Here is a 19,226-nt window from a genome sequence, read left to right as displayed (position 1 = left end):
CAAAGCCACCAATACACCTAATCATGCCCCCGTGTGTGCTCTGCTCCTCCGAGCTGTAGGCAACTCCGACTTGTGTGGCCGGGCTGCCGACAAAGCCCACATCTCTTTGGCCGGTTCGGATCTGCCTCGTCCATATTGGTCCGTATCCGAGTGGACCTCGGACGACCCTCTCTCGCACGCCTCTTATTGGGGTCAGGGATGACAGTCGGCCTGTCATATGGTGGCCAGAAACCCTCCGGAATGGGAGGTGTGAAACCCATCCGATACACACTGAAGACCGAACTAAGACGATACACCTGGTGGACGTAAGGCTCCCATGTAAGCCGTGAGTAGGCACAGCATGCCAGTGCATGGGGACACGGGAAATGAAGTGCCTGGAAGTATCCGCAGTCACATGTCTGAGATGCAAGCGAGACTTTATAGCTACCCAGTGAGAAAGAACCAGTCGGAGTTGTCTCTGCAACGGTGAACTCGAAGTTATCTCTGTCGTACACAGTAACCGTGAAGTACCTAGCCGTCTTCAAGTTGGCCTCTATACACTTCACCAAGTGCTGACTAAATTGTTGTCCGGTTCCCATCTGCGCCTCAGCCTCTCTCCCTTTGCGAACAAATAATTCGGCCAACCTTCCGTATGTTGCCTTCACTAGCGAGCACATAGGAAGGTTTCTGACACCCTTGAGGATCGAGTTCACACACTCAGATATATTCGTCATCATGTGTCCGAATCTACGCCCCTCATCACAATGCTGTGTCCACAACGAATACTCAATCCGGTTCGCCCAGTCACACATCGCCGGGTCTTCGGACCTAAGAATATCAAACCAGTAATGGAACTCGACCTCGGTCTTAGCGTACGCCGTATTCACAAGTAGCCTCCTTGTGTCTTTGCCCTTGAAGGTGAGGGCGAAATTTGCCGCAACATGTCGAATGCAGAATGCCCGGTATGCAGACGGAGGTAACCAGCCTCCGTCAGGAGCCTCAAGCGCGGCCTTGATGCCGTTATGCCTGTCCGAGATAACCAGCAGATCCGGCTGCGGTGTCACATGCTCACGCAGGTGGGAGAGAAAGAAGGATCACGACTCAGCATTCTCACCCTCGACTAATGCGAATGCAACAGGGAGTATGTTGGAGTTCCCGTCCTGTGCAATCGCGACAAGCAACGTTCCCCCATACTTGCCATACAGATGGGTGCCGTCAATACTAATTAGGGGCTTGCAATGACGGAATGCCTCGATACACGGTGGAAACGTCCAGAATAGTCTGTGAAAATAAGCTCGAGACTCGTCTAACTGTCCACCGACACGAACAGGGCTCGTCTTTATGAATGCAACAGTACCAGCCATCGTCAACTGGACTCCTAACACCCACCTTGGGAGCTCATTGTACGACTCATCCCAGTCACCATAGATGAGGGCAACAGCCTTCTGCTTCGCCAACCAGACCCTCCTGTAAGTCGGCCTAAACCCAAAGTGTGTGACGGTGGCATTTAGGAGCACCTTGATGCTGACGGATGCATCAGCCCTAACCATTGGCATAATGAATGCTGATATCACATGGTAATCCAAACTCCTGTGATCGCTGGAAATGGAGGTGGTGAGACAAGTATGCGGTCCGTTGTAACGTTTGACCTCCCAAACTCCCTTTCGCTGTCGGAGACTAAGCCGAATCAACCATGTAAACCCATTGCCGAACTCAGAACACTTGCCCACATACCGGCAATAGTCAGACTCCACGACCTTGTACTGTACCCCTCGACGGATGCAGTAAGTCTTGACACTTAAGAGGGCCTCTTCTTTATCCGGAAATTGCTGACCAACCTGAAACTCTGTCAGACCTGCAGACCCTTCAGCATCTCTAGCGCCAAATCCAGTCGGCTGCCCAGGGACCCCCTCCTGCCTCATGGCATCCAAGTCCAAAGAGGAAAAATGTGGAGGGTACTGCTGCGTGCCAGAGCTAGAACCACCGCCCGCCCCAGCAGGCTCACTTGCTCCAACAACATCGCCACTGTCATCAGCAATCATATCTGGCTCGACATCATCGTCCTCTGGATCATCCAATAATCCATCTCCAACCCCAGTCGGTACAGCACACAATAAAGAGGTACGCAGATATTCCCCTTCTCCGACCTCGTCGCCTACACTGCCGTTGAGATCAACAGCGAACAAAGGGGAGTGAAGGTTGTGGTAGGCTTAGAGAAGTGGGGTTGAATCTATGCCTTCCTTTTTAAGTTGCTGTTATGACCCTTTTAAACAAAATTATAATTCTGATTCTGTTTGAACTCAGCAGCGGAAATTTATGAGACAATTTATTTTTGTCACATGAAAATCAGAAAACAAAACTCAGCAGAGAAGAGAAAAGCGAACACCAGCATGTATCTTGGTTCAGTTGCCTTGTGCTATGCAACCTACATCCAGTCTCCTCCACAATTATGGAAGAATTTCACTATAGTTAACAGAATTACATACACCAATTTCACACTCAACTTCTATCCTAACTTGACATTGGCTATGCTAACTCCTAACTATTCACTCTTAGTGCTAACCCAACTAAGAAAGGGATACCAAACAGGTATAAGATACAAGACACTTAGCCAACCTAAAGAAATCAGAAAAATAACTCTAGGTTTTTCTCTCAAGTGTATCACTCAGCCTTTTTCCACTCATGGCTTTTACTTGAGTTTTCTCACAATGCCTTTTCTCACAAGAAATTACAGAAAGATAAACTTGGAAAAGTACATTACAATCAATAAAACATGAAGGAGATTGACTTCATCAGCAGCCTCTTTGCTATGTGCAAAACCAGATTTGCAAACCTCAGATACAGTTCTTCAGTGTTGGCCGAATGCTTCTTTGAAAGAGAGCATTATCCAAGTAGAGGAACTTTACAAAACTCAACTCACAAACTCTGGTTTTCTCTCCTTGCCTCTGAATGAACAGCAAGCTTCTTTTTATCTCCTTGCATGTTGCTTGGTTCTTCTTCCAAGGTCAACACTTTAAGCCTTGAGCTTCACCAACCCACAGATTCACTTTTTCACCTTAATCCCCAAAGTAGAAACTTTCCCTCTGACTTCCTCATCTTGATCGAAAGCCACAAAGCAGTAACCATAGAAATCTTCTCATGGTCAACTTGATCTTAGCCATTGAAAAACTACTTGGTCCCCAAGTATCACTTGTGACCGTAAATGTGAAACAAAATAGTGCAGAGAACAACTTTCCCTTGAATACCATTTTCAGATAGAGCAGAGAGTTGGGAAGAAGAGATGAGACCGAGTTGCATGTATGAGGAAAAGATTTACCTATAACCTAAGCTTGATTTGGTTTGGATTTGTTGAGATGACTTCTGCCTTTCAAGCTTAGTTTCTCTTTCTTGCTTCTTTGGTGATTTGCTTGGTGAAGAAGCTCTTTCACTCTCGTTCTCTTTCTTACTTTTCTGAAGAAGAGAAGCTTTGTGGGATGGATACGGGCTTGGATCGGTTTGGTTCATGTAACCCGTTTGGCCCATCTGATTTCTTTGGCTTCTATCTTTTTGCTTATTCTTGGGCTTCTGATTTTTGCTTTCAGCCCAATCATCCTTGCTAATTGCTTTTTATTCCATTCGGGCTATTGAAATTTTGGCCTGCAACAATAAACAATTAGTAAAAATAAATACAATTAATCAACACCAATTATTTATTTTGCTCAAAAATAATGTTTGTCATCGCTAATTAATTTAGTTAATTTCTTAACTCACCAATCTCCCCCTTGATGAAAAACATAGTTTAAGCAATAATCAAAAGGAAATATATTTGAGTAAGGTTTAGAAACTCCCTTTGATTTTTGTCATTTGCTCTTATGTTGCTCCCCCTTTCCTTTTCAAGATTAGCTCCCCCTGAATTTGTGCTTTCCTCTTGGTTCCTAATTTTCTTTGATTTCAAAGAGAGCACAAAAAAGAGCTAAAATATATTTATCTTGGCTAAGGGATATCAGTCAAGCAACATCACATAATCAGCCCAATATCAAGCTAATACCATCAGCAAACTGATTCAACATGTGGAATCAAGTATTAATGCAGCAAAAATCCCAAAAAAAGTACTTGAATCTATTATCCTATTGCTATTACTCCCCCTTTTGTCATCAAGGGTGGATAATAAGCAAGATCAACAAAAACAAAGTCTTGCATCCTGCAGAAAAGAGTTAGTCCATAGTGCAAAGTACTGACTAAACTACCAAAGGTGCAGCAATATCTAGAGTTCTTACAGTCATCCAAAATAAAACAGTTCAAAAATAGCTAAAGAAACAGAATTCATGAGACAAAAAGAGAGCAGCAGCAGCAGTTTTTATGAGACAAATCCTAGGCATCAGAACCATTTTCCTCCAAAGCATCTTCCTCCTCAACATCAGTGGCAATGTCTTCATCATGTTGAAGATTATCGATGAAGGTCATGAGCACAGCCACCCTATCTCTTGATTTCTTCAGGAAGTTCTCATGCTTGCTTGCTAGCTTCCTTTGTTCCTTGCTTATGGCAATCATGTGATTTAATTGTGATACAAACTCTTGAGCGACATCCTTGACCACATTCAGCAAAGCGGATTTCTTCCCAGTAAAAATGGAAGTACCCTCAGTGGAAGGAGGAGGAGAGTCATCTGGGATGTACTCTTCATCATCAGCATCTAGAACCACTCTCTCATATCTAGTTGGTCATTTTTGCTGTTTCACTGAACCACCCCCTTTTAGGTATAAATGTCTGTTTTCATAATCCTCATTTGACAGGTCAACACCAAAATTTTCAAATATGCAAGTTAAAAATATGCCATAAGGTAGTGCTTTATCTTTCACACTTCTAACAGAATCAAACATGTATCTAGCCATTAAATAAGCAAAAGAGATTTCTGTTTTAGTGATTAGGGCATACAAAACAAGTGTGTCCGTGTAAAAAACCCTTTGATATGAACCACTTTGAGGAATTAAGATGTGGTTAATAATACGATGCAACTGAACACGTTCATATCCTAGGGCTTTGTGAGTGGGTGTGATGCCATCAATTAAAGAAACATGTTCACAAATGTGAGCCAGAGTATCATGGTAAGAGATACCAACACCTTTATCCCACTTCACAGATGTATAAGCACACGGCCCAACATTAGTGTACTTCAAGGAAGCACTGATGGTTTCATTATTCAAGATAATGTCTCTGCCCTTAACATAAGAATGCACACTTCCTTCATGGTAAGTCATGTTTGCATAAAATTCTTTGACTAACTGAGGATAAACAGGTTTTTTGATTTTGAAAAGGTGATTCCAGTCTAAAAATTCCAGATTTTCAACAAAAGGAAAACCTTTCTTTTTCAAATCAGGTAAATCAGCAAGAAAAGAGGTACATAGATTACGGTACTGAATAACTCCCTCATAAAAGTCATGGTTCATGGCAGATTTGAAACGATGGGGTTATAGTCTGAGTGAGATGTCATGAAGTGTGATTTGTGAGCAAAAGGGTCAATGTCGGGTTCTCTAACAGATTTGAGAGGGAGATGAGGGTTACCTCATTGAGAGCGCACAGGAACCGACCTAGATTTGTGTTGTGTTGGTTTGGGAACAGGTTCCTCAGGCGCCGGACGTTTGCCCTTGGAGGAGCTAGGCTTCGCAGAACCAGGTTTTGAGGAGCCTGGTTTGGAAGTTGTGGCCTTTGATGGTGGTGTCGGCTTGGCAGGAGCAGGGTACCTCGGTGTAGTCTTGGTCCGTGCCATGGGAGAAGTGCGAGGAGGAGAGGTAGGAGGAGAAGGTGATGGAGTAAAAGTGGTGTCTTGAGAGCGAGTTGATGGTCTAGGATATCCTGGAAGTTTATGGATTTTCTCACGCGGTGCTCTTTTGGCAATAACTTTCTTCCCCATTTTTGGTTAGATTTAGGCTTTTGATGGAAGAGAGACAGTGGAGTGAGAGGGAAGAAACCGAAGGGTTGAGGAGAAGTTATGGAGGGAAGAGAGGGAGTGTTGGTAATCGTACCCAAAAGTGGTTTTCCAAAACCATGCAACTGCATCACTTTTTGAAATGACATGAAAGGACCTGACCTCATAAATTTAAGATTTGATTTGATTTGAAAATAAAAATAGGAAATGAATTTTAAAATTTGAAAAACCAAAAAATAAACTGAAAATCTTTTTGGATTATAAACATTAAATGAAAAATTATTAAAAAATAAACACACAGCCCATCACCCAAAAAATGTAACATTCATATATGGGCCCAGAGATAGTTAGATTTAAGGAAACACAATGGACCACTCTAGATCTTATTTTGAGGTTGGCCCAAATTGTCTTTCATTTGAAACAAACCGAGAACACACTGGCTTGATGGAGACGTTCATCACCTGCCCAGAATTGTCTCATACCTGTTTATGAGACAAATTCTCCAGCAAATACATCAGCAATTTTCAAATAAAGAATCATAACTCAAAATTCCTAGACAAGTCCTAAGCATACAGAATCTATCCTCAGCTAATGGTTTTATAAAAATATCTGCTAATTGCTCCTCAGATTTAACAAATTGAATACTAATATCCCCTTTTTGGACATGTTCTCTTATTGAGTAAAATTTCACTTCAATATGCTTCGTCCTTGAGTGCAAAACTGAATTTTTAGAAATATTAATGGCACTCATATTATCACACATTAAGGGAATATTTTCAGCCTTTAATTTGTAATCAGCAAGCTGTGTTTTTAACCATAAAAGCTGAGAACAAGAAGAAGAAGCAGCTATATACTCAGCCTCTGCAGTGGATAAGGCCACTGTTGGTTGCTTCTTACTTGACCAAACATTTAAGGACTTTCCAAGGAAGCAACATAAACCAGAAGTGCTCCTTCTATCAACTCTATCACCAGCAAAATCTGCATCACAATAACCAACTGCAGAAAAATCATCAATCTTAGGATACTAAAGACCAAAATTAGATGTGCCATGAACATATCTAATGATCCTTTTAATTGCAGAAAGATGTGACTCTTTAGGTTTGGATTGGAACCCAGAACACAATCCAACACTTTGCACAATATCAGGTCTAGAGGAAGTTAAGTACATAAGTGAACCAATCATTCCTCTATACCTAGTCTCATCAACATCTTTCTCAGTTTCTCCCTTATCTAATTTAGAACTAGGATGCATGGGTGTTCCCATGGGTTTGGCATTTTCCATACCAAATTTCTTAACTAATTCCTTGGCATATTTTTCTTGATGAATGAAAATACCTTTTTCAGTTTGTTTAATTTGCAGCCCAAGGAAGAAATTAAGTTCACCCATCATACTCATGTCAAATTCACTTGTCATGAGTTTTCCAAATTCAGAACAAAGGGATTCATTTGCTGATCCAAAAATAATGTCATCAACATATATTTGGACTAGAATAAAAGAATCATTAGAGTTCTTGATGAATAGAGTTGTGTCAGTGGTGCCTCTTTGAAAACCATTTTTCAAAAGAAAAGAGCCAAGTCTCTCATACCAAGCTCTAGGAGCTTGTCTTAAACCATAGAGAGCTTTAGACAATTTGAAAACATGATTAGAATGATCTTTATTTTCAAAACCAGGAGGCTTCTCCACATACACTTCTCTATCTATCACACCATTCAAAAATGCACATTTCACATCCATTTGATATAATTTAAAACCACAAAATGCAGCATAAGCTAAGAGAAGTCTTATGGCTTCCATTCGGGCAACATGGGCGAAGGATTCATCAAAGTCTATTCTTTCTTCTTGGTCATATCCTTGAGCCACTAGCCTTGCCTTGTTTCTTGCAATGCTACCATCTTCTCCCAACTTGTTCCGAAATATCCACTTGGTGCCGGTCACTTTCTTTCCACTTGGCCTTGGAACCAAAGTCCATACTTTGTTCTTTTCAAACTCAAGAAGCTCATCCTCCATAGCTTTAACCCAAGAAGGGTCACTAAGTGCTTCCTTGACGTTTTGAGGCTCTATTTGTGATAGAAGGGCAATGTTGGATCCTTCATTTGCCTTTCTAGTGGAAGACCTTGTTTGCACTCCATGAGAGACGTCCCCAATGACAAATTTCTCAGGATAATTCTTCAAGAATCTCCACTCACGAGGTCTGGTGGACATGGAGGCAGATTCAGTCACCAAGGGATTCTGGGCGCTACTGGCTGCAGGATTTCCTTCAGATTCATGAGACAAAATGGAATGGTCTCTTGAATTTTCAGCATTTGCAGTTTCTGGTTCAGCTTGTCCAGAATTTTCTTTTCCATGATGTTGAGCAGTTTCATCCTCCTTTTGAGCTTGATTTCCTGCATCACAATCTTCCAAAATGCTTTGCACCAAGTTAGTATCACAAAATGTAACATGTATGGACTCCTCAATAATTCTAGCATCTTGATGATAAACCCTATATGCTTTACTAGTTGTGGAATATCCTACAAACAAACACTCATAAGCCTTTGGATCAAATTTACCCAAATTTTCTTTGTTATTTAAAACAAAACATTTGCATCCAAAGATGTGCAAGTAATCTAAGTTTGGTGGGTAGCCTTTCCAAAGTTCATAAGGGGTTTTCTTCAAAAATTTCCTTATGATTGTTCTATTTAAAATGTGGCAAGCTGTGTTAACCGCTTCGGCCCAAAGAAATTTTGGAACATTACTCTCACAAAGCATAGCTCTTGTCATCTCTTGTATGCTTCTATTTCTTCTTTCCACAACACCATTTTGTTGTGGTGTCCTTGGACAAGAGAAGTTGTGAGATATTCCAAGTTCCTCACAAAAGGATTCAAACAAATTATCTTCAAATTCAGTTCCATGATCGCTTCTTATAGAAGATATTTTTAAATCTTTTTCATTTGGAAGTTTCTTGCAAAAAGGTTCAAAGGCTGAAAAAGGTTCATTTTTTGTGTGCAAGAAATAAAACCCAACCAAACCTAGTATAGTCATCCACAATTACTAAACCATAATGTTTACCACCTAGGCTTTGAGTTCTTGTTGGACCAAATAAATCAATGTGTAGCAACTCAAGTGGTCTTTTAGTAGAGATGTCTTTCTTTGGTTTAAAAGAACTTTTTGTTTGTTTTTCCATTTGGCAAGCATCACAAGTGATGTCTTTGTCAAACTTTATCAAAGGGAGACCTCTTACTAATTCTTTCTTTACAAGTTTGTTTATTTGAAACATACTTGCATGGCCCAATCTCTTGTGCCATAACCACTTTTCAGATTCTTTAGAGTGAAGACAAGCTACATTTTGATTCTTTAGTTCATCAAGAGTAAGTTCATACATATTATTGAAATGCTTGGCAACAAACATCACTTCATTTGCCTTTTCATTAACAACACAGCATTCAAGCCTTTTGAAAATAACTAAATATCCTAAATCACACAGCTAACTTATACTCAAAAGATTGTGCTTTAAACCACATACCAAAAGCACATCATCAATGAAAGTAGATTGCTCATTACCTACTTTTCTAACAGCAATGATTTTACCTTTACCATCATCTCCAAAGGTCACAAAACCTCCATCATACTTATTTAGTTTGATGAAGTAGGTTGACCTTCTAGTCATGTGCCTTGAACATCCACTATCCATGTACCACATGTCCTTTTTGTTCTTGGATGCTAGACAAATCTGCATGATGAGTTTCAAGTAGCCTTAGGTATCCAAATTAATTTAATTTGGATCCTTTGAAGTTAATCTATCTTGGTTGCCCAAGTGCATTGAAATCACAAACAATATTGTAAACTTTGTTTCCAACAACTCTTTTTTCAATGAAGCATTGTGCATATGAGTGACCAAATTTCTTGCAATTAACACAATGATTTTCTGATGTGTGCCGCTGAAATTGAGGTGAGTTATATTTCTTGAAATGGTTAAATGGTTGGAATTTTCTGGTTTTTGGAGGAGATGCATTTCTTTTGACAAATTGATTTTTGTTATAATTATTCCTCTTTGCAAAAATGTTTTCACCAGAATTTTTTTGAATATTTTTACCTTTCAAAAATGAGGTTTTGTTATAAAATATTGGTTTCTTGAAAGCATCCTCAATTTTTGAAATGTAACCCAAACCTGGCCGGTTTGGACTCGGACCAGTTCTTGGTGAAGGATTAGTTTCACTTGTGTTTGCTTCATCAAATTTTTCTTCACAAGTTGAAACATATCCGATACCTGATTTGCTTGGTATGGATTTGGTATTTGATGAAGAAGCCACAAATTTTATAGAGGAAGTATTAAAAATTGCATCTTCTTTGGCTATGTAGCCTAAACCAGATTTTTCAAACAATGGTCTTTGACTTGCAAGTAATTTGTCCAAGTTTTTGGAACCTTGAGCAAATTTTGCTAAGTCACCATTCAGCCTTTTAATCTTATCATTTAATCTTTCATTTTCAGCAATTAACTCATGAGAAGGATCCACAACAATGTGCTTTCCTTTTAATTTTTCAAGTTCAGATTTTAGAAATCTGTTTTCTTCAATGATGTCCAATACACATTCAGTTTCCTTCACTTTTTCTTTTAAAAAATTATTTTCAGCTCTTAACACATCTCTTTCAGATCTGCATTCATTGTATCTATCAAGCAATTTTGATGTGTTAAAGTGAGATCATCAACAATAGCATGCAAGTCCTCAATGGTCAAATCATAATAGTTTACCTCATCAAGATTGTTGTTTCCAGCCATGAAGCAGTCTTTGTCATCTCCTTCAGATTCTTCTTCTTCATTTGAGTCATTCTCAAGATCCTCCCAAGCTGCCATGAGTACTCTCTTCCTTTCCTTCTTTCCTTTGTCCTCCTTTTTGAGCTTTGGACAGTTTGACTTGAAGTGTCCAGCCTCCTTGCAATGATGACACGTCACCTTGCTCAAGTCTATCTTGTGCTCCTTTGAGCTTGAACCCTTGTATTTGCCCTTGCTCTTCATCATCCTTCTAAATCTCCTAGCAAAAAACAAAAGCTCGTCATCTGAAATACCATTACTAGACTCACTCTTTTTTGGTTCTATTTGTGACTTGAAGGCTATTCCCTTTTTCTTTGAGTCTGTGTTTGTGTGTGTGGCTTCATAGGCAAGAAGTTTTCCTCTCAGCTCATCATAGGTTATGGGACTTATGTTGTTACTCTCGGTTAGGACAGTGGCAGTATTTTTCCACTCTTTTGTGAGGCTTCTAAGGAGTTTTCTCACCAAGGTTTGTTCTGCATAGTTTGTACCCATAGCATCAAGGTTGTTGATTATGATTGAGAATCTCTCAAACGCTTCATCAATGCTTTCTCCATCCTTCATGCTAAACATCTCGTACTCTTTTCGCAGCATATCAATCCTCGTTTCTTTTACTTGTTTGGTGCCTTCGTTGTAACCTGGAGTTTTTTTCCAAATTTCTTTGGCTGTCTTGCATCTAGACACTTTCCAGTACTCTTCAAAGCTGATAGCACAGTGGAGAAGGTTGATTGCTTTAGCATTCAGCTTTATCTTCTTCTTATCATCTTCATTCCATTCAGCTTCTTCTTTTGGAGTCACCACTCCATCAGCACTTATTTTTGTTGGGATCTTTGGACCGCTTACAACGATCTTCCATATGTTGTAGTCAATGGATTGGATGAAGATCCTTATCCTTTCTTTCCAGTAGGAGTAGTTCTTCCCGTTGAAGAAAGGTGGCCGGTTGTTTGACTAGCCTTCAGTGAGGGTGTAAGCAACTGTGGTTGTGCCCAAGTTGTTTGCCATTGGATCTTTGCTCCAAGCAATTAAGCTTGATTCTTGAGACCTCAGCTCTTGGTACCAATTGAAGGTTGTGGTAGGCTTAGAGAAGGGGGTTGAATCTATGCCTTCCTTTTTAAGTTGCTGTTATGACCCTTTTAAACAAAATTACAATTCTGATTCTGTTTGAACTCAGCAGCGGAAATTTATGAGACAATTTATTTTTGTCTCATGAATATCAGAAAACAGAACTCAGCAGAGAAGAGAAAAGCGAACACCAGCATGTATCCTGGTTCGGTTGCCTTGTGCTATGCAACCTACATCCAGTCTCCTCCACAATTATGGAAGAATTTCACTATAGTTAACAGAATTACATACACCAATTTCACACTCAACTTCTATCCTAACTTGACATTGGCTATGCTAACTCCTAACTATTCACTCTTAGTGCTAACCCAACTAAGAAAGGGATACCAAACAGGTACAAGATACAAGACACTTAGCCAACCTAAAGAAATCAGAAAAATAACTCTAGGCTTTTCTCTCAATTGTATCACTCAGCCTTTTTCCACTCATGGCTTTTACTTGAGCTTTCTCACAATGCCTTTTCTCACAAGAAATTACAAAAAGATAAACTTGGAAAAGTACATTACAATCAGTAAAACATGAAGGAGATTGACTTCATCAGCAGCCTCTTTGCTATGTGCAAAACCAGATTTACAAACCTCAGATACAGTTCTTCAGTGTTGGCCGAATGCTTCTTTGAAAGAGAGCATTATCCAAGTAGAGGAACTTTACAGAACTCAACTCACAAACTCTGGTTTTCTCTCCTTGCCTCTGAATGAACAGCAAGTTTCTTTTTATCCCCTTGCATGTTGCTTGGTTCTTCTTCCAAGGTCAACACCTTGAGCCTTGAGCTTCACCAACCCACAGATTCACTTTTTTACCTTAATCCCCAGAGTAAAAACTTTTTGTCACAGCCCAAAATGAGCCATGACTGGCGCTCAGAAAAAAGAGTTTCCTAGCAAGCCTAACAGATTCGAATATAAGATAAATAAAAATGTTACAAATAATTTTTGATAAATTTACACTTTCTAGAATGAATAATTACATAATTGAACAAAAATAAAATAAATAAATATAGATAGATCCTGCCTTTGACATATGGAGCAGATGATGCCTAAGAACTCAACAAGGAATAGAACCCATTGCAGGTGATTACTCTTGAATAGACAAGCTCACATAATCAAATACTTGTTCCTGAAAAATATTTTTTAAAAAAAAGAGTGAGTTTTGCAACTCAGTGACTAGACAGTACATTTATAATTCACATGAGACCATCTAAACATTATTATGAAAAATTTTAGTTAGAAAGTAATAATTTATATGAATAAGTGAATCAATAAGGGAGTTCTCATACAGAAATCAAATCAAATAGTCCACACTTGGGCGGCTCCACCTCTAAGGGTAGCCCTTTCCTCTAGTGTGTCCGTACGGAATAACAGATCCAACGTGTGGCCTACACGTTAGGCTAGCAACGCCCCTGCTAGCTAAGGTCTGAGCCAGATGCATCTAGGTTAACGTCATAACCGCCGTTAACTACGGTTTTCTAATACGAGCCTCCCAAACCAATTCAAAACATATAATTTCAAATGCAACCAATCTTTGATCTTTCAAATATATATAGTATCAAATCAAATTAATAATACTTTCTAATCAAAAATCTTGTTCAATCATATGAAATGTCGAATATATTTTACAAATTCAGAGCATATAAGTAAGTATCCATAATACTTTAATGTTACAAAAACACATATTCAAATAAAATCGAATATTCTAAAATAATTCAAAACTTCATCAAACATGTATACAGTCTCATGTGCATGTTAAAAATCTGAATTTTACAGAAATAAATATTTAGTTCTAATATATCCATTATTAAAATCAAATTCGAATCCTTGATTAATAACTTGTAAGTAAAGTCATAAATTCAAGCAGCATATATCAAAATAAGTATAGATGTAAAGTCAAATAATTATAAATGTAAAGCCTACTCACAACTTGATCCCAAGGATCTGAAGAGACCGAACTCGAAGTACCAAACTAAAGGGTATGAAAGAGCCCAAAATTTGGACGGTGGCAGTGGCATCTCCAATTTTAATCCCACTTACAGCAACCACAATTTTGACAGTTCCAGCAGAGTACAGTGATACTAAAATGGAGGTATCAACTATTGAAATTAAGATGAAAACATGGCAGAGAAATAGGGTGTTAAGCAAAGCATGAATGGAAGCATTACGAACAAAAGGTTCGGTGTCGGAATGAAAAGGATGGTGCGGCAGCTTGTCTTCTCCGGTGACAAGCTTCAACAGGAACAACGGCGGCAACCAAGAATTCCGACGACGACGACAACCCCTTTTTCCTCTCCTTCGGTCATGTTCTATCTCATCGCTCCCCTTCCTCTCGCGTGGAGTAGCACCAGCAACGGCCAGGATTCGACAGTGGTCACTCCCTCAACGACGGCGGCTATGGAAGCTTGGCAACGGTGATAGGACACGGCATCAGTGGCAGAACAACTCCGTCGAAGCCTCTGTCTCCCTCACGCGCAACTTTCTCTCTTCCTCACGTCAGGGTCTCTCTCGGTCACTCCTCCACCTCCACTCTGCGAAAACGGCGACGATGGTCTTCCCGGCGCCTTCTCCTCGATCCCCTCCCTCTCTTCTCCTTCCTCTTCTTCCCCGTTTTCCCCCTCTCTGTTTCCCCATCTCTCTTTATCGCTTCTGTACGTGGGGGTGGGGGTGTATGTGATAGAGTGAGTGTTAGTGGGTTTAATTTGGGAATTAGGGTTAGGGTTTGGTAAAAGAAATAAGGGTAGTATAGGAATTTTGATAAAATTAGAGGGTACGGTAGTAAAGAAAAACTTGGGACATTACACTTTTTCTCTGACTTCCTCATCTTGACTGAAAGCCATAAAGCAGTAACCATAGAAATCTTCTCATGGTCAACTTGATCTTAGCCATTGAAAAACTACTTGGTCCCAAGTATCACTTGTGACCGTAGATGTGAAACAGAATAGGGCAGAGAACAACTTTCCCTTGAATACCATTTTCGGATAGAGCAGAGAGTTGGGAAGAAGAAATGAGACCGAGTTGCATGTATGAGGAAAAGATTTACCAATAACCTAAGCTTGATTTGGTTTGGATTTGTTGAGATGACTTCTGCCTTTCAAGCTTAGTTTCTCTTTCTTGCTTCTTTGGTGATTTGCTTGGTGAAGAAGCTCTTTCACTCTCGTTCTCTTTCTTACTTTTCTGAAGAAGAGAAGCTTTGTGGGATGGATACGGGCTTGGATCGGTTTAGTTCATGTAACCCGTTTGGCCCATCTGATTTCTTTGGCTTCTATCTTTTTGCTTATTCTTGGGCTTCTGATTTTTGCTTTCAGCCCAATCATCCTTGCTAATTGCTTTTTATTCCATTCGGGCTATTGAAATTTTGGCCTGCAACAATAAACAATTAGTAAAAATAAATACAATTAATCAACACCAATTATTTATTTTGTCCAAAAATAATGTTTGTCATCACTAATTAATTTAGTTAATTTCTTAACTCAACAGGGAGGTGACAGGTTGGACGGGTGGCTCGTACGCAGGGATGGAGGAAGATGCAACGGCTGGTCTGGAGCTAGAACCGGCTACCGTGGCTAAAGTGGTGGTATTCCGGTTCGAACCCCCGAGCTGGACACCGCGTCAACCAACTTTGCCAACAGTTCTGGTGTCCTCACCTCTGGAAACTGCCGGCGACAATGAAACATGACCTGCAAGTCATCATCACTCCCGATTGTGAAACAATCGTACTTTACGGTTTCTTGGAGCACCGTGATTGGAATTCGATAAAAAAAACTTCTTAACCCGTTTCACACCTTCTAGACCAAGTTTCAGCAGTACAGAGCTAACAAGGTCCTCATACCTCGTCTTAGGCCTGACGATAATACAGAGAGGATCCTTATCAGTGAACTTCACACCGGAACGAGTTTTCCTCTTAATGGATCCTCTGTGGTGAACCAACACTACGAAACTCTCCTCACTAGCCATCTTACCTCCCCTCTAATGATAGCAACTCACGTTCACACCATATATATATATATACAGGTCTGGTCCTCACTAATTCGAACCAGCCTAGTACGAAATATGGTCTGTGTAAATCGAACCAAGCTGGTTCGAATTACTTAATGTGTGTAATTCGAACCTAATTGGTTCGAATTATAGAGTTGGAGTTCGAACCTAATTGGTTCGAATTATGTGGCAAATGTTTACAATGTGTAATTCAAACCTAATTGGTTCGAATTACATGGAAACTGAGTTCGAACCAAATTGGTTCGAACTACATAGAAATGTGCTTTGGTTGATTGATGAATCAGATTTTGTTTTGACTTATTTGTGTCAAATTGTTCTCTCCTTGGCTTGTTTACGTTTTTTACCCTATTTATTATGTATTATATATCATGTGAGTAAATAGTTAAATTAATTTTTAAAAAATTAAATTAATCAAAATTGTCTTCGAAAGATTTAAATCTTTCGAATACGATTTTTATTAATTTAATATTTCAGAATCAATTTAAAAATTAGGTGATCTTTTAGGATCAATTATTATTTACTCTATATAATCTTATTAACATTTTATTATTAATATCAGAATATAAAATAAGTTTTATTTATTTATTTTATCAATTAAAAATACTTGTCTTTTTAAAATTATAATTTTTTATTTTTCTAAAAGTTAAATAAATCCATCTAATTATCGTCGCAACTTCAGATTGGATTTTGAATTGAACTGAAAGATAAAATAAAATCAATCTAATTCAGATTACAACAAATTTTATACTTCAAATCAAATTACTTTTATCTTCAAGAAACACATATGTACTTTCTTTTTTAATATAAAAATAAATCTTTAATATTTCTTACTTATCATTTACTTTTAATATCAAAACTTGAAAATATATACTTGATACTACATAATACATATAATATTGCTCTATCTTAATATAAATCACAACTTCCCACTATTCTTTTTTCCAATTCAACAATTGGTAGTTTTAAGTTATTTTCAAATTCAGAGAATTGGTACTCTTTGTTAAGGAGCAATAACTCAAACCCAAGTGATCCGGTTCGAGACTAGCATTGAAACAAAAGAGAGAAAATAGCAATGGAAGGCCAGAGTGTTATAAAGCACAAGGCTTACGCGCGTGTGGGGCTTCTCGGCAACCCAAGCGACGTGTATTACGGCAACACAATCTCTCTCAACCTCGCCAATTTCTCCGCCACCGTCACCCTCCACCCTTCCAACGACCTCTTAATTCAGCCGCATCCTATTCACGATTTCGTCCGCTTCACCTCTCTTCCTCAATTGGTGAATAGGTTGAATAATGAAGGTTACTATGGTGGAGTGCGGTTGCTTATGGCGATTTGCAAGGTTTTCCACAATTACTGCAAGGAGAATGCCATTACTCTGGCTGAGAAGAATTTCACTCTCTCTTATGATACTGATATACCTCGTCAGACAGGACTTTCAGGTTCTAGTGCGATTGTCTGTGCTGCCTTAAACTGCCTTCTTGATTTCTATGATGTCCGTCATCTAATCAAGGTTGAGGTGAGGCCCGGCCTTATCCTCGCAGCAGAGAATGAGCTAGGCATAGTTGCTGGTCTTCAGGATCGTGTCGCACAAGTCTATGGGGGTCTAGTTTACATGGATTTCAGCAAGGAAAACATGGATAATCTGGGGCATGGAGTTTATGAGCCTTTGGATGTGAGTCTCCTCCCACCTCTGCACTTAATCTATGCTGAGAATCCTAGTGATTCTGGGAAGGTTCATAGTCAAGTAAGGTAGAGGTGGCTTAATGGTGAAGAGTTCATTGTATCATCAATGAAAGAAGTTGCAAATTTAGCAAAAGAAGGAAGAAAGGCATTAGAAGAAAAGGACTACTCTAAACTTGCAGCACTCATGAATCGAAATTTTGAACTGAGAAGGTCGATGTTTGGAGATGCTGCCCTTGGTGATTTAAACATCAAAATAGTAGAGGTAGCTAGAAAAGTTGGAGCTACGTCAAAATTTACAGGCAGTGGAGGAGCTGTTGTGGTATATTGTCCCCATGGGAATTCTCAGGTAAAACTTCTACAGAAAGAATGTAACCAAATAGGATTTGTGTTACAACCAATTGAACTTGTTCCTTCTCGTCTATATGACACGCATTTAAAAACCTTATAAATGATGTAATTTATTAGGTGGATTTTCTGGTGGTATGGCTTTAGGTAGCTAAGAGTGGCTGATGTTTGACTGGCTAATAACATATTGACATGTGGCAAGTGATGAGTCTTCCATCAACTATGTGTCAAAAAGATCGCTTAGTATTGAGCGCGTAAGTTTGTGAGGTTTACTGTAGGGACAGTGGAGTAATTTTGACTTAAAAAAATGGCTGTGACATGGGCGGATTAAAGTGTAAATGGATAAAAACACTTGTTTTAGAAAAAAAATTGAATGTGCAAAACATAGGTTGGGCAAAGAATAAATCTGATTTTTAGAAATGAATGAAAAATTAAGGTGAAGAGGATAATATAGAGGAAAAAAATAAAGAAAGAGGATTTTTTATTATTTTAGGATTAGATTGATAGATTCCTTTAATAATGAAATTTAAAAAACGAAAATAATTCTTTAAAATTTTAATTGAAAAACTTAAAAAATCCGTGTTACTACAAAATTTTCTTATATTAATTATAAGTAAAATTAGATTCAATTAACAAAAACACTAATTCAGTAATTCATCTTTCATTGTAATTTTTTTTGGAAATAATGAAATTTTTTATATATAAGAAAATTTGAATATTTTAAAATAAAAAATTAGTAAAATAATAAAATAAAAAATTAATTATTATTAATTTTCACAATTTTTGTAAAATGTATGTTTTATTATCTTAATTTAAGATAATTAATTTTTCATTTTGTTATTTATTATCAACTGTTTTTTAGAAGATATTGATTTATAATAAAAAATTCTCATATTATTGTTTTTCATCGTATTTTACAAACAATAAATTTTAAATTAATTTGTAAAGAGATATGTGAAAATCAAACTATTTTACTCATAGTTGTCAGAACCGAACCGGTAATTGAACCGGTTAGATCACTGGGTCACTGGATCACTAGTTCAACCGTTGGGTTACTGGTTGAACCGGTTGACTCGGTCCTATGTAAATAAAAAATAAAAAATAGTCAAAAGTTTAAAATTAAAATTTAAAATACATATTTTTACTAACATTTTAAAATATCAAGTTATTTTAAAATAATATGGTACATGAACAATAAATATTTTATTATTTTTACTCTATCATAAATATTTTTATTTTGTTTTTATATTAAAATAACTATTATTTTTAATATTTAATAATTTATTAATTAGTTTATATCTTTTATACTATTATATACTACAAGTATTTATTAAAAAATAATATTAATAGATATTATATAATTATAAAAAAATAAGTGAGTTTATAATTATTGTTAAATAAAAATATAATTAATTTAAGAATGA

General features: G+C 38.1%; 1 protein-coding gene and 1 pseudogene across 1 annotated transcript; one reads left to right on the top strand and one right to left on the bottom strand.

The window, feature by feature from the left end:
- Nucleotides 1-17: 17 nt before the first annotated feature.
- On the bottom strand, nt 18-3,501 carry LOC130975393 (uncharacterized). The gene is made up of 3 exons (XM_057900196.1): nt 3,296-3,501; nt 1,078-2,139; nt 18-1,005 (listed from the first exon to the last, which is right to left on the bottom strand). The coding sequence occupies exons 1-3, from the start codon at nt 3,499-3,501 to the stop codon at nt 18-20; spliced, it is 2,256 nt and encodes a 751-aa protein (XP_057756179.1).
- Nucleotides 3,502-16,846: 13,345 nt separating this feature from the next.
- LOC130946516 (glucuronokinase 1-like) lies at nt 16,847-17,905 on the top strand (annotated as a pseudogene).
- Nucleotides 17,906-19,226: the final 1,321 nt, after the last annotated feature.

The sequence above is a fragment of the Arachis stenosperma genome, chromosome 1 (genome assembly GCF_014773155.1).
Source record: "Arachis stenosperma cultivar V10309 chromosome 1, arast.V10309.gnm1.PFL2, whole genome shotgun sequence".
Lineage (NCBI taxonomy): Eukaryota > Viridiplantae > Streptophyta > Magnoliopsida > Fabales > Fabaceae > Arachis > Arachis stenosperma.
The sequence above is the reverse complement of the archived record's forward strand: the minus strand, read 5'-3'. Positions and strand labels throughout refer to the sequence as shown.